The sequence below is a fragment of the Thunnus thynnus genome, chromosome 10 (genome assembly GCF_963924715.1).
Source record: "Thunnus thynnus chromosome 10, fThuThy2.1, whole genome shotgun sequence".
Lineage (NCBI taxonomy): Eukaryota > Metazoa > Chordata > Actinopteri > Scombriformes > Scombridae > Thunnus > Thunnus thynnus.
In genome coordinates, this window is record NC_089526.1 from 2,828,075 (window position 1) to 2,843,741 (window position 15,667).

At 39.8% G+C, this 15,667-nt stretch overlaps 1 protein-coding gene across 3 annotated transcripts; it reads right to left on the reverse strand.

The window, feature by feature from the left end:
* Nucleotides 1–1,304: 1,304 nt before the first annotated feature.
* On the reverse strand, nt 1,305–10,770 carry ccne2 (cyclin E2). 3 transcript variants are annotated; one of them, XM_067600399.1, is made up of 12 exons: nt 10,323–10,770; nt 8,729–8,767; nt 8,054–8,135; nt 7,833–7,886; nt 6,600–6,742; nt 5,804–5,939; nt 5,555–5,701; nt 5,138–5,233; nt 4,284–4,418; nt 4,085–4,196; nt 3,782–3,939; nt 1,305–2,689 (listed from the first exon to the last, which is right to left on the reverse strand). In XM_067600399.1, the coding sequence occupies exons 2-12, from the start codon at nt 8,740–8,742 to the stop codon at nt 2,579–2,581; spliced, it is 1,188 nt and encodes a 395-aa protein (XP_067456500.1). In that variant the 5' UTR covers nt 8,743–8,767; nt 10,323–10,770; the 3' UTR covers nt 1,305–2,578. The 3 variants fall into 3 exon arrangements, with proteins under 3 accessions (XP_067456500.1, XP_067456501.1, XP_067456499.1); XM_067600400.1 differs by lacking the exon at nt 10,323–10,770 and adding an exon at nt 9,850–9,872; XM_067600398.1 differs by lacking the exon at nt 10,323–10,770 and adding an exon at nt 9,234–9,277.
* Between the last annotated feature and the right edge of the window lie 4,897 nt (nt 10,771–15,667).

A 15,667-nucleotide genomic window follows, 5' to 3' on the forward strand; every position in this document is an offset into this window, starting at 1 on the left:
CTGCTAAAAAGTTCAGTTTTAGGCAAAATCCTTCACTTTGACTTACACATTTCAGAATAAAATCAGTTTTATCAAACTAGTTTTGAGTTTGATGCAGTTAAATGGAGATTATAAAGCTGTTTAAAGTTCCACTAAAGAGACATTTTCCCCACATGGTTTCAAATAAATAACAGTTTGAGGCCCGAAGAGGTAAAACTGTCCAATATTTCACAAAAACACAAAGTTCTGAAATATTAATTCAATTTATGTAACAGAACTTTGTTCTTTCTTCTCTCCTTCCCAATCTATCATCTCAAAACCCCTCAGATTTCTTTTATGACCCTTATAAACCAGTTAAAACCAGCTCTTTATAAACCAGTTCAAACCAGCTCCTAATAAACCAGTTCAAACCAGCTCCTTATAAACCAGTTCAAACCAGCTCCTTATAAACCAGTTCAAACCAGCTCCTAATAAACCAGTTCAAACCAGCTCCTTATAAACCAGTTCAAACCAGCTCCTAATAAACCAGTTCAAACCAGCTCCTTATAAACCAGTTCAAACCAGCTCCTAATAAACCAGTTCAAACCAGCTCCTTATAAACCAGTTCATACCAGCTCCTTATAAACCAGTTCAAACCAGCTGTACCTCCAGCAGCTACAACACTGCTGATACACTGACTCATCAATACTGTTAAATGTATTTAATATATCAGTCACAGTCTGATTTTCTGCAAATCCAGTAGTTTTACTTTAATACTTTAAGTACATTTTACTACTAATACTTATGTAGATTTTTCATGCAGGACTTTTACTTGTAATGGAGTATTTTTATATTGTAGTATTGATACTTTTACTCCAGTAAAGGATCTGAATACTTCTTCCACCGCTGGTCCAGCAGTTTAAGATCCCCTCCAGACATGTTTTAATAAGTATATAAAATACTCGACTTTGTATAATAATGTGTCTAATGTGGTTTTTCCACAAAGAATAGTTCAATTACCTCGTTAAAATCCTTAAAACAGAATCTCCTCCTTCTCCCTCATCAAAAATCCAGGATCTCTGAATATGTAAATATTATTTACAGTTAACTATGTGGCACATGAGAAGCTACAACCAGAAAATATTTGGCATTTTTCTTTAAAATAAAAGACTAAAATAATTATCAGAAGACTTGTAGATTAACTTCCTGTCAGCTGACTAATTGGAGCCAATCAGAGCTGCAACAAACTAGTTGTGATGTCACTTCCTGCTTGTAGATACTCGCGTTATCTAAAGACGAACTCTTTCAGCAGATGAACGTTTAACAAACAGACCGAAACTCTCGTCTCACTTTGTTTTGTTTATTTAAAACATTCCAATATAAAAGAAAATTACACATTTCTGAATTGTTCTATTTACAAAAACACATACATTCTTCAGCATCTACATACAGTTTTACATGGTTCACTTTGTTTTCACTGCAGTGTCTCCGTCAGCTGTGGAAACTTCAGATTTACAGTCACAGGTTTGTTTCATCTCAACAGCCTTTTTGGCTCGTCCAGCTTAAATTAAATAGCTGTACAGTTCATGTTGGCTTATTTAAAAAAGGCACTAAGAAGAGGACAAGCTAGTGTACAACATTTAATAAAGGAACTGTAATTCAAACAGGTGTCACACAGCAAAAAATCACAGATAGCTTTTTGCCTTTGGCAGTGATCAAACTGAGCTCAATCATCACTGAAAGATTCTTTTGTTTTGTTTTTTATACATATGAACACGTACATACTAAGGCTTATCAATAAATACAAGCACTTAAATGAAAAATCAAACTTTACACAATTGTAGGAAGTTTCCCTACAAAACACACGTCAAGTTTCTCAGGAATGTAACAATAAAACTAAGAATTATATTATCGAGCCACAAACGTTGAGCTGCAGGTTCTGACTGATTACTCTTATGGCTCATATCACCACGACAACGCCGCCGCCGTGATCTGTGGAAGATAAATCATTGGTCCTCTCGGGGGGGGGAGAAACGTAACCAGTGTAAATACGCACATTTACACACAATATTCAAAGGGGTTTTAAATTAATAAAACTAAACTAAAGTTCCTCAGTTCAGAGCAGAATGAGTTTGTACTAAAAATGTAGAAAATGATTCTTCTTCATTTCCATTTTCCTGAGAATCTGACTGAAGCACCATTTGAAAGCCTTTTAAGCTTCAAATTTTTAAGAAAAGCACCAGTAAAACTCCCAGTTAACACCTGACGGGTATGAAATGTTTCTGTTTCTTCTCTACTTCACATCAGTAGAGTCCAGTCTCTACTTTAGGCAAAAAAATAAAATAAAATCTGTTAAACAAACAGAAAATAGTTAAAACAATCTGGTTACCTGACAGAACTTTGATCCCTGATAATCTCCATATTTGTCATTTTTTTTTTAGACTGAAAGGAATCAAAGTTCAGATTTAGTGTTTAAAAACAATAACATCTGCTACAGGAAGTGTGGCGTTTCCTAGAATCCTGCGCCGTCGGTTCGGGAGCTGACGGAGCTCCGAGAGGTTCGTCCGTCACTTCGGGTGTGTAGAGGTAGCGCGCCTCGCTGCTCTGCTGCTGCTGCTGCTCAGGGATTGGCCGGTTTCTCTGTGCTGTTGGGCGGAGTCAGGATGGCGCCCACGGGGGCCGGTGACAGCTGACAGTCGGGGCTGTCGATCCGACGCTCGTGAGCTTTTCTCTGCAGGAAGGAAAAGTAGAAATTTCAACTTTAGTCACAAATTATTATAAAAACAAGAAGCTTTAAAATGCAGAATTATTCAGTCGGCTGAGAAACTTTAATATTAAAACAAACACTGAACAGAATCACACATTAATCACAGGTTTAACCAGAACGACACGTTAATATGTTCAACAGTTTTATATTCTTGTGATGAGAATAACGAGTCTTCTGTTTTCAGTTTAGTCGCTGCTTCACATTGGAGCCTCTGAAGACGTTTTTATTCACTTTGCTGATATTTAAAGAGTTTTCTAATCACTCAACTTTCTGAGTTTCTAACCTTTGTTAAGTTTTTAAAGTCTTAATGAGCCACAAGAACAAATTAAAGCTGATCAACAGGAATTTAATCAGCAGATATTTTGAGAATCCAATAATTGTTTCTGGCTGCAGCGTCTCAAAGTCTCATTTGTGTTTGTCAGTTTTAAAATATTCAATTTACCGTCATAAACTGTGACAGTTAGTTTAATGTTAACCTGCAGATTAAATCGTTAATGAAATATAACTGCAGGTCTAATTTTAACTCTGGAAGGATGGAATGATTAAAGTCTTTAGTACTAAATTCTTCTTATTAAACTCAAATATAGTAACAGAACAGAAGATACTGGTTTGATTTACTGCAGGAACTAAACTGCAGCTTCAGATGAACTTTTGAATTGATCTTTATTCAGATAAGTGACAAAGATCTCAGTTCAGATAATTACTGTGATCAATAACTTTCAGAAAACGTACGAACATGTGAGTCTGACGGCTGCTTTAACATGAGGAGGTTGTTGGGTTTGTTTATCTGTTAGATTTAAACAGCTGATGAGTTGTGTGAAAACTCAAACATGAAAAGTTGAGACTGAACATCAACTGATCATCATCTCACTTAGAACTAGTCGATCAAATGAGTCAATTTAACAACAGTCAAAACTTTAATCCTCAAAGTAACGTGTTGGAAAAATATCTGAAACAGCAACAAGTGAAATGTTGCAACAGAAACCATGTTGTTGTGTTCTGGACTGTCTGTGTGCCGGTCTGTGTGCCGGTCTGTGTGCCGGTCTGTGATCTTACCAGCAGGTCCAGATAGGCCACGTGTGTCTGGATGTTGTGTCGGTCGTCGGCTTTGACTTTGGTGAAGTTCTTGAGCTGAGGTTTGGGTTCAGATCGCAGCGTGTCCATGAAGGGAGTCATCCACCGGAAACAAGGAGCGACGCTCTCCCACGTCAGACCTGACACACAAACACACAGCCGGTTAGTCAACGATGCTGCCGGCAGGAGGCCAGAGAGGCAGCAAGAACAGCAAATCCTCTCAATGTTCACACTCTGGAGACTTGTGACGGTAAACAGACGTGCAGGTGAGAAAATCAAACGTACCTGAGACTTTATGAACGACGTCGAAGGTGGAGAAGTGGCAGAAGGCGGCTGCAGCGAGAACGCTGTAGCTGTAGTCCAACGAGTTGATGTCCATCATACACACGTCTAACAGCTGAAACACAAGAGGTCAAAGGTCAGTTTGTCTCTGATTGGATGAGTGAGTTAGTGATGCGGGTGTGAACAGGTTGTGTTTTCTCACCTGTGTGATCTGGATGTAGGTTTCCTGAGGAAACTGTGGAACCAGGAAGTTCTCTCCGTCCGTCTGAGCCTCCACCTGAACGTAAAGCTTCAACCAGGAGATCGGCGTCTCTGGACACAGATTCCAGTCCAACGCCTGCAGGACGACAAACAAACACATTAATATCATCAGTTAATGGAAAACACACACAGAGCTGCTGCTTAGATGATGATCAGATGTAAATTTAACTTTTTTCAGAAGTGGTGTGTCTTTCCAAATGTTCAAAATTCAAGTTTAATTTTCATCATTTCTGCAGTGCAAAATATAACTTTAGAGCAGAAATGATTATTAGTTGTTGCCGAATCATTTTGATTGATTGTTTTGTCAAAATGTCATAAGATTGTGAAAACCTGTTATAAATTTATCAGTTAAATATGACATGTGTGTCATATTTTATCCAAACAGTCCAGTATTCAGTTTATGATCAAGTTTGACAAAGAAAAACATTAAAAAGAAGCTGAAACCAGCAAATTTGACATTTTGTTTTAAAATAAACTGACTGAAACAATTATTCAATCATCAAAATGGCTGCAGATTCATTTTCTGTTAATCCATTAAATCACTGCAGCTCTAATGTTCTGATTCAGTTTAAGCCAAAATGTCAAATATTTACTGGTTTGAGCTTCTCTAATGTGGAAAAAAATACAAACTATTTAAAGAGTCACTATGAATTATAACGAGCATTAAAGATCAACTGATAATGAAACACGGACACTTTAATACGACCTGGTGTGTAACAGAGTGATCATTTAGATATGTTATGTTACATTCATGTAACCGTGATGTAACTGATGAGTTCTCAGAGTGTTCGGTACCTTCAGGATGTGCAGCTCGGTGCACTGGATGTCCCACATGTCGCAGGCGCCGTCCGTCACGTAGGCGAACTCACAGATTTTAGGAGGATAAATCTCCTGAAGAGAAGAAGAAGAAGAAACGTTTTCGTTTAGAGCTGATGGTTGGATGTGAATAAAAAGATCTAAAAGATTCCTCTGTGGACTGTTTATGTTTCTGCTGATTGTCATGTGACCTCAGTGATTAAAACATGTGTCTTATATAAACTGAGTCAGTCACATGATGGTCTGATGAATTAAAATACCAGAAACATTGAGAGAAATCAATTACGTCGACGTTTAAACTTCTTGTGATATAAAGTTGCAGAATATTTCTATAAATTAATTCGTCTGGCGTGTATGTGAGTCGTGGCGGGACGGCGAGGAAGAGGAGGGACTCACCTCTATCTTGGAGGCGATGAAGAGCGTGGTGATGCCGATGAGCTGCAGGTAATCCTTGTTGACGTTCTGCTGAGTCAGCATGAAGCGGTCGAAGAAGTCCTGAGCGAGGTAGGCCGTCTGCCGGTGGAGGCTGTAAACCTCGCTCACCTGCACAAACACAGTTAAACCAGTTAAACCAGTGAAACCATCAGACCCTTTGTTTAATATTTGAATAATAACAATAATAATGATATTTGAGTGACGTCTGACCTCCAGCAGCCAGTCCAGCAGGATGGCTCTCATCTTGGGCTGCAGTTTGGGATGCCGCTGCAGGTAACTCTTATCATGAACGTACTTCAGCTCCTTGTTGAGCATTTTGATCCAAACGTCGTCTGAACTGGCCCAACTGGAGATCAAACAGGAGATTAAACATTTTAGTTTCATTTAACTGGATATAAAAAACACATTTATTCTTCATGTTTCTATTATCAACACTGACTTAAGAAGAACTGAAGCATCGAAACTCTTTTAATCTTTAAGCTGCAGAGATGAAATACTTTGATCAATGAAATGATTGATTGTCATGTTTCTGGTTGAAGCTTCTCAAGTCTGAAGATTTGAAGCTTTTCTTTGTCCTACATGACAGTAAACTGACCAACTTTAGATATTTGACAGAAGAATTAACCGAGTTACAGTTTCACCATTTTAAAGACAAAAATAATAATCAATAGTTAACTGCAGTCTTAAATACTTCAAACTGTGATTCAAACTATATTTGTGAGGAAATATTAAAGTTTTGAGGAAAAACCTGAGTTTTAGAAATGTTCGTACTAAAAGCTCAAACTTCACGTTCAAAAACAGACAAAAACTTTAAATAAAGAGTTGAAAACATCTAATTACAGTCAGATTTACTTCTTTACATTAAAACATGTGAAGCTTTAATGTTAAAATCATTTAATTTAAGTGTTTGTGTCACATGAGATGAAAACATGAAACCGGATGAGTTCAGATCATTAACGGTGAATACAGAGTCGGGTGTGAAGTGTCGACGGTTGTAGAAACAGACCTGAGACGAGGGATGGGCGAGGCCTTGATGAAGAGGTTTTTGAATCTGTACTGCTTGAAGCTCGACGGGTCTGCAGGCTCCAGTTCTTTGTGAGGAGTTTCTATGAGGACGCAGGGACTCGCTCCGTCCTCTGACCAACACTTCTGAAAACAACAACAACAAACAAACAAACACATGAAGATCAATAAAGACAACAGAGATCAAACACAACAAGCTTTAAACCACAAATCTGATCAACAGAGAGAATCCGTCTGCTGATATTTTATATTTCTGATTAAAACAATGAATCCATCAAACTGATAAATATCATCTGTGATAATCTATAACAGACTTGTCTTACTATCTACTGTCTGATACGTCTACATGTGTGAGATCCTTCATCTTTAGCGGTCGGGCGCCATTTTACTTTTATTCTCTTTTTCATATGTTACCTGTAGCTTTATAAAACTCTACAAACAATATATTTTCTCAACTAACTGATTAATCATTTAAGTCTATAAATTGTCCAAAAACAGAGAAAAATGTCTAAAATGTGTTCAAAATATTCAGTTTACTTTCATCTAAACAAAATAAAACATCAAATCTCCTCATGTGAGGAAGTTGAAAACATCTGTTTTAGTATTTTAGCTGAAAAATAACAATCAATCAATGAACTGTTGCAGCTCTAATGTGGTTTAATGTAGCGCATGAACGAAGCACAGCAAAGGGTGACAAAGGGATCGTACTGAAGACATTTAAAACAATCCAGAAGTGCTTAAAAAGGGAACAAAAAACATCTCAAATTTAAAGAAGTATTATAGAGTTCACTAGTGACACCTTGTGGTGAAAAGAAGGTAAAGTTGCTGCAGATTTCTGCTGCTGCTAAAAATCTCCTGAATCATTTTAACTTTCTTGTTCAGGTCATTGAGACAATTCTGTTAAATCTGACTTAAACTTCTATTATCCAACACATAGAAGAAGACATAAGACGAGGGTAAAGACTCACAAAAATACATAAAAATGCAGAATATGACACATGAACTGGAGGACAAAATGGAGGCTCTCAATAGAGGAAACTATGAAACTTTCACACTGAAAACTGATGAAAATACTCAAGCTAACAATATACATCAGGGCAGGGCAGGATGCAGTGGGAGGGAGGAGGCACCAAACACAGATAATAAACTAGTAACACACACACATACGTCCCCGTCTCATCTCTTATCAGCTACACACACATGTGGACACACTGACCTGTATTTCATAGCTTTGTTTCTTGGTGGCAGGTTGTAGCTTCTTCTTGGAGGGCTGAAGAAAGAAAGAAAGAAATAAACCAGTGAGCCGACAGACAGAGACGACATGTGATAAAGATGAAACTAACAACACGTCAAACTTAGGCTACGATGTCACTCTGCGTGTGTTTAAGATCATCCTTCTGTTCGACGAAGGTCACAAATACCGAACGAGACACAAACCTCTGACTTCCTTTTCCTCAGGGGGCCTCTCACAGTCGGCTCAGGTGTGTTTGAATCTCTGGCTTGCAGTGTGATGCGATCGCTGAAGTAAAAGAAGAAATATATATATAAAATTACATCACAGGTTCGGCTTCAAACATCAGATATGTCACACAGGAAATAACACAGTCTGTTATTAGAGGCCGGATGAATGATGTCAAAGGTAAATGTTATTGTAAACAAAAAAAGAAGAATATTGTCAGAAACAACACTTTGATTTCCTTTAGTGCCATTTTTTGTAAAACTTTATTTATAAAACTAGTTTTATTGATTGTTTTCAGTGAGTTTGATGAAGCCAACAGCTGTAAGCTGAGCTGCAACGATCAGATCGATTTACACACGACTGAAATTAATAAATCAATAAAACAATAATGACCCTGAACTATGGACTAATATCATTTATCTGTTCACTTAATGTAATGCAGAACATTTCATATCTGCATCAAACATCAGGTTTGATTCCTCCTCATCTTGCAAGACATGAACCATGTTGTGATATTTATCTGAATATATAGATTAATCTATATTATGCTCATATTTTCAGCCATGTTGCCCAACCTTAACCCTCCTAATCCTCTTTATAGAGCGAGGACCCCTGTTGGCCCCCCAAGACCACCACTGTAAAGAGATTCTTACCTGCGTCTGGACATGATGTTGACTGAATTTATGGCTCCGCTGCAAAGACAAAAAAAGAGAGAGAATCATTAGATTTAGATAACTTTAATGTTTATGACAGAAAGAAACTTTTAAAAAGGATTAACTGTATCTTATGTAAGATGATGAGACCAGAAGATTCAATTAAAACAAGTCTACTGAAACCATTTCAAGACCTCATGAGGCCATGTTCTGGAGCTACTGGGCCTAATCATCCCAAACACTCAACATGTTATATATGTTACTCATGTGAGGTGGTATAAGCCTGTAATAACACAACACCGAGTAAAATAGTTAATATAACGTTATAAAGAACCAAACAAGCTCCTAGAAAGTCCAGGAAAGACAAAAATATCACAAAACATCAGTTTACAGGCTGGGTACCAACTTCTGAGCTGGCTAGCTTAGATAACAGATACAGATTAGCTTGTGACCATGAATAAATGGAGCCAGAATAGCTCCATAAACGCAATAATAGCCGACTGACCAGGCTGAAACTATACAAGGGAAGACCATGAAGCACAAACTGTATCATAAGCAGGTAAAACAGATATAACCGTGTGTTAAATAAGAGCCAAACTAGCCTGCCAACTTCTCAGAGCTAGTGTGGCAACTGCAGGCAAAAGGGAGGGGGGCTGGTTGTTCCCTCGATTTCAAACAAAAAAAGCTCAAAAAATACCGCATTTCAACGCTATTTCATCACATCCAGCGACAAAGCACACGTCTCCGAGCAGCTCTGGTGTACTTTGACTGTGTGAAAACGCCAAAATATGAAGTTTATTCAAGGATTGAAACTCAAAGACGCGCCAATTTCCGCAGCGCTAAAGCGGGAGGATTTGAGTCCTGCCTCCCCGGACCTCCTCCAGGTCTGCGGGGGGAAAACTAGTGGAAAATACCGCTAAAACGCAGCCATATCGACTTTATACCATCCTCCACTGCTAGAAGAAACTCATGGGAGCTACATATTTCCACCTCAAGCTTCTCAAAGTCCAATAAGTGCTTCAAAACCGAGTCAACAGCGAGGCTAAGTTGTGGAGGGGAGCTACTGTAATTAGCAAACTTAGCCCGGTAACTGCTAACTAGGTCAACAATAACCAGCTAACCCCGATATGCAGATAAACTGGTGATCCACAGGGTTTACATGCAAAGTGCTGGATACTTGCTTGATGCAGGAAAAGAGGCAACAGAGCAAAGGACAAGCTGAAAAAACACTTTAGATAGTTTTAAAGTTAGAAGCGCCGCCTCCATGTTTGTACAGATGAACTCCACTAAAACTCAAAGTTTTCGGTAAAAGCACACTCAGGATGAACTTCAATTAGTAAAGACAAGGAAGATAGATTATTCAAGCAGTGGAAATAGCTTAAAATAATGTAAAATACAAGTTAGAAGCTGAGTTATGGATGCAGTCCCTCGGTTGTCCAGATTTAAATCCACTAATCACGAAACTACGCTAGAAAAAAAGTCAGAATCGATTTCTAAACTCACAATATAAACAACAGAAAAGCTTCAACAGCTGAAATATGTTTTAAAACCACATAAATAAGTTTAAATGTGCTCTGCGGCTCCGAGGTCTTACCTTCTCAGTGAAGAATGAATGAATGGATCAGCTGTGGCGCCGGCGCCAATCCTTATATCCGCATCTGCCTGCCGCTACCCACTGCGCATGCCCGTTCCCGGTTAACAGAAACGCGCTAAATGTTTAAATATGAACCGATAATTTCAGAAACGAACACAACAAAACGGTTTAAATGGTGTTAAAATACTCTCATCTTCGTTTTAGTGTATTTTAGAAGCGTCAGGACGCGATTTAACGGCGTTTTCACGTAGTTTAACCGGAGCTTACATTCATTTTTAACGGATACCGTATCGTAAGAATGTTTTTTGATGTAAACACGACTTTCTATACGTTCCGGTTAAACTTTAACGATTCGGTAAACGCACAGAAACTAACTAACACCGGAAACACTCGGTAATTTCTTCACTTTGCAGAGATTTTTGCATTTTTTTCGCGGCACAAAAACGGCTTCCGCGTGAGCGCTCCGCCTGTGGGTGGGGCCTCTGTGACGCTCAGCCAATGAGGCAGCGAGCCGGGAAAGCCGCGTGCTCCCTTCGCAGAATGTAAACAGAGTGAGCACGTGGGGTTGCTGTCAAACAGCCGGTGGAGAAAAACTGCTGCTGACATTTGAGTTTATGTCCGTTTTTAACTTGTTATTAAGGCACATATTTCATATTAATAACCATTATTTCATTGATAAAAAACATACTTTTTATATTATACTGTATAAAGCTTTTACGCAATAAATATGACTAACTTCAAGGTACAAACTGAAAAAATGTATCCCTAAAAAAGTGCCTGTATACTAAAATGATATTGTGTTCTTATTTAGAGCTGCAAAAAACGATTACTTTCAGAATTACATATGGATAAATCGTAAGGTTATTTTATTGATTAATCAGTTAGTTCTTTGGTCTATAAAATGTCAGAAAATAGTGAAAAATGACCGCAATAATTTCCCAGAATCAAAGTTGATGTCTTCATATTAGGGCTGCAATTAGACAGACAGACAGATAGATACTTTATTTATCCCCAAAAGGAAATTTCAATGTTACAGCAGCTATCACATGAAATGAAAAAACACACATAGCTTACAAAAACACACAATGAAGTGTGTGTGTGAATTTCCATATATAGCAGAGCTGAAGGCGCCTCCGACTGAAGACACACTGTTGTCCGACCAGCGTGTTGTGTAGGGGGGTTGTAGTGTTGTGCATTATGTTGTGCAACTTGTGCAACATCCTTCTCTCCACACCCACCACCAACTGTAGTGGCTCCAGGTCAGTCCCCAGCACAGAGCTCGCCTTCTTTATCAGTCCGTTCAGTTTCATAGAGTCGCCGACTCTGAAGCTGCTGCCCCAACAGATGGCTGCAAAGTAAAATGGACTTGTCACAACAGACTGGTAGAAGAGTCTGCTCTGTCCCTTCCTGCCGACAGCCTCAGTGTTACATTTACAGTCCGGTTTGTTGTCAAGGTGAACGCTCAGGTATCTGCAGCCCTCCACCTCTTCTCCCAGGATGGAAATAGTGTTTCACGTAGTCCTGATCCTCCTAAAATCCACAGCCATCTCCCTTGTCTTGGTTACATTTAAAAAGGACATGGTTGTTCCCCACACCATGCCACAAAGCGGTCCACCACTTCCCTGTACTCAGTCCACCACTGACACACCCCACAACTGCAGAGTCATGTGAACATTTCTGCAGATGACAGGACTGTAGTGAGTAGTTTGGAAGTTACTGGAAGTCTGAGGCATGCAGGGTTGCTAACCACCTGCTCAGCCGCACAAACTGTAGTCTGTCCATCATGTAATCAAGCGGTCTATATTCATTGAGGGCAGATGGAGAAGATTTCTTTAAGTAGAGGAACCAGGCAGGATTTCTTCTTGAAACTTCTCCTGGCTCAGGCTAAGGTTAAAGAGCCCCAGTAGCACATAGCTGGTCTCTGGGGCTGATAGCATCCGGTCTTGCAGATTTTTCACTTGACTGCTGGAAACAGAGACGCGGGTGGCGGGCGGGAGGTGTAGAGGGGGCCTCAGTGTTTCTTGACACAGGGGGGAGGTGTCAATGGCGCTATGCTGAAGTCCATGGTGGGGGTTGGGTGGTGAGGGAAGGCACAGTTTGAGTCTGCTGTCTTGATCGCCAGGGAGGTTTGAGAGGGAAGCAGCTGTGGGGGCAGGGAGGAGGAGGAGGAGGCAGCTGAGGGTTCTGTGCTGAACCTGTTGAAGAACATGTTCCCCCTTCACCTTTGAAGCTCCTAATCTTTTTCATTCCTGACCAGAAATCCCACGCGTGGTTTCTGGAATTTGCTCTCCAGCTGTTTCCTGTATGATTCCTCGGTCCTCCTCAGCTTCACTTTCAGCTCCCTCTGCACGCCGTCCCCGTCCCTGCAGGCTCTCTTCCTCTTATTCAGCAGCTCCATCAAGTCTATAAAATGTCAGAAAATAGTGAAACATGCCATCTTGTTTTGTCCACAACCCAAAGATATTCAGTTTACTGTCATAGAGGACTAAAGAAACCAGTAAATATTCACATTTGAGAAGCTGGAAGAAAAGAATTTGAAAAGAACGACTCCAAATAATCAATTAATCGGCTAATCGTTGCAGCTCTACTTCATATGTATAAGATCTTCAGTTTATTGCCATATATGTATGACAAGGAAAAACATCAAATCATCACATTTGAGAAGCTGAAACAAGCTCATGTTTGGCATTTTTGCTTTAAAATTGACCAAAATTATTATTAAATCATCAAAACAGTTGCCGGTTAACTTCATTTTAATCGTTTCGGCTCTATTCTTGTGGTTTAATGTGTAATTTTGACATGTTCTTACTGTGTGTGAATACTTTTGGTCTAGGGTGATGTAATCTAATCACAGTTATTTTAAAACCTTTGTTCTTTAACTTTATCTGAATGTTGACGCTTCCATCAACATATTTTGGTTTAAGTTTGGTCTGCAGATGTTTTTGCTGGTTTGGGCACCTTCGTTCCACTGAAGTGAAATTTAATGCATAAACTAATATTTTAGACGCAACTGTGCTTCCAAATTTGTGGTAACTTGCGGTTGGTGACAAGGATAAACTCCTTTATCACATTATGTGGAGATATAGATTTATGTTGTGATGTCAATTATCTGGAAAATCTATGAACAATTTAAAAATGGGATGGATAAAATAACCAGACAATGTCAATCATCAAAAAAACACAATGGTCTAATGGTATATGCAGGTCATTCATAAAGTATTCAGACTCCTTCAATTTTTTCACATTTTATGTCTCAGACTTACGCTAAAAAGCGTTTAAATTCATTTTTTTCCCCCATTCATCAGTCTACACTCAATACCCCATAATGACAAAGTGAAGACAGAGTTTTAGAGATGTTTGCAAATTAATTAAAAAGAAAAAACTGAAATATCAAATTGACAGAAGTATTCAGACCCTTTACTCAGTACTTAGTTGAAACATCTTCGGCAGCAGTCACAGCCTCGAGTCTTCTTGGCTTTGATGCAACAAGCTTTGCTCACCTGGATTTGGGGATTTTCTTCGATTCTTCTCTGCAGATCCTCTCTAGTTCTGTCAGGTTGGACAGGGATCATCAGTGACCATTTTCACTACTACTCAGGGCTCTGGCTTGGCTACTCAAGGACATTCAGAACGTCGTCACCTTCCTTCTGGAAGATGAACCTTCAGCCCAGTCTGAGGTCCTGAGTGCTCTGGATCAGGTTTTCATTAAGAATCTCTGTCATTTGCTCCATTCAGCTTTCGAACAACCCTGACCAGTCCACCCAGTCCCTGCCACTGAAAAACACCCAATAGCGTGATGCTGCCACCACCAGGCTTCACTGTTAGGATGGTACTGGGCAGGTGATGAGTACCGCCTGGTTTCCTCCAGACATGACGCTTGACCTGAGGCCAAACAGTTTAATCTTGGTTTCATCAGACCAGAGAATCTTGTTTCTCTCAGTCTGAGAGTCCTTCAGGTGCTTTCCTGTCTCTTTCACTGAGGAGAAGCTTCCATCTGGACACTCTGCCATAAAGCCCAGATCGGTGGCGTGTTGGTTGCTGTGATGGTTTTCCTTCTGGAAGTTTCTCTCATCTCCACACAGGATCTCTGGAGTTCAGCCAGAGCGACCATCAGGTTCTTGGTCACCTCTCTTACCAAGACCCGTCTCCCTCGATGCTCAGTTTGGCCGAGCGTCCAGCTGTAGGAAGAGTTCTGGTTGTTCCAAACTTCTTTCATTTAAGAATTATAGAGGCTGCTGAGCTCTTGGGAACCTTCACTGAAGGAGAAATGTCTTTGTAGTCTTCTTCAGATCTGTGCCTCAGTTCCTTCAACCTCATGTGTTAGTTTTTGCTCTGATATATGTTGTCAGCTGTGAGACCTCATATAGACAGGTGGTGTGTTCCTTTCCAAATCATCCAATCAATCAAATTGACCACAGGTGGCCTCCAGTCAAGGTGTAGAAACATCTCAAAGATGATCAGGAGAAATGGAAGGAACCTGAGCTAAAGTGTCACAGCAAAGGGTCTGAATACTTCTGTCAATGTGATATTTCAAACATTTCTAAAATTCTAACTTCACTTTGTCCTTATGGGATATGAAGTGTAGATTGATGAGGGAAAAAATCAATTTAAATGATTTTATCATAAAGCTGCAACATAACAAAATGTTAAACGTTTCCATTACGTCCTGTAGTTCTGACACAATTAATCAATTGACCAAAATTTAATTGCCAACTGTTTTTTATAATCAACTCATCATTTATCAGTGTGAGTATTTTTAGCTTTTCTCTGTTTTATATCACTGTAAACTGAACAGGCCTCCCTGCATGTACACTTAAACCTCTGCAGATGATCCAGAACACGGCAGCGCGTCTGGTCTTCAATCAGCCCAGAACAGCACGTCACCCCGCTGTTGATATCCCTCCACTGGCTCCCACTTGCTGCCCGCATCAAATTCAAAACCCTGACACTTGCTTACAAAATAGCAACTAAAGCAGCTCCTGCCTACCTGAACTCCCTCATTCAGGTCTATACTCCCTCCCGCCCACTACGCTCTGCCAACGAAAGGCGCCTGGTACCACAACAGGGCCCTAAGTCACCAGCAAGACTCTTCTCCTCTGTAGTTCCCCGGTGGTGGAACGAGTTACCAAACTCTGTTCGATCTGCAGAGTCCCTCTCAATCTTTAAGAAAAGACTAAAGACCAAGCTCTTTCACAAACACCTCTGCACTTGACGAACTGTAGGGAGAAAAAACCCCCCAAAAAAACCACCAACAAAAAAAAAAAAACCTGCTTCTATGCACTCTGTGGACTCTAATCATTGCCTTGTTGCACTGCCTGTTGGCATCTACGTCCTATCGGGCCCAA

What these genes read in the sequence shown, in the direction of transcription:
- ccne2 (XM_067600398.1), bottom strand. Translation starts at nt 9,262, where the DNA reads ATGGTCTTCCCTTGTATAGTTTCAGCCTG. An exon ending in CCTTGTATAGTTTCAGCCTG is followed by an intron (nt 8,768 to 9,233) that starts GTCAGTCGGCTA and finishes TTGTCTTTGCAG; the next exon opens with CGGAGCCATAAATTCAGTCA. An exon ending in CCGAGCTGCACATCCTGAAG is followed by an intron (nt 4,419 to 5,137) that starts GTACCGAACACT and finishes GTCGTCCTGCAG; the next exon opens with GCGTTGGACTGGAATCTGTG.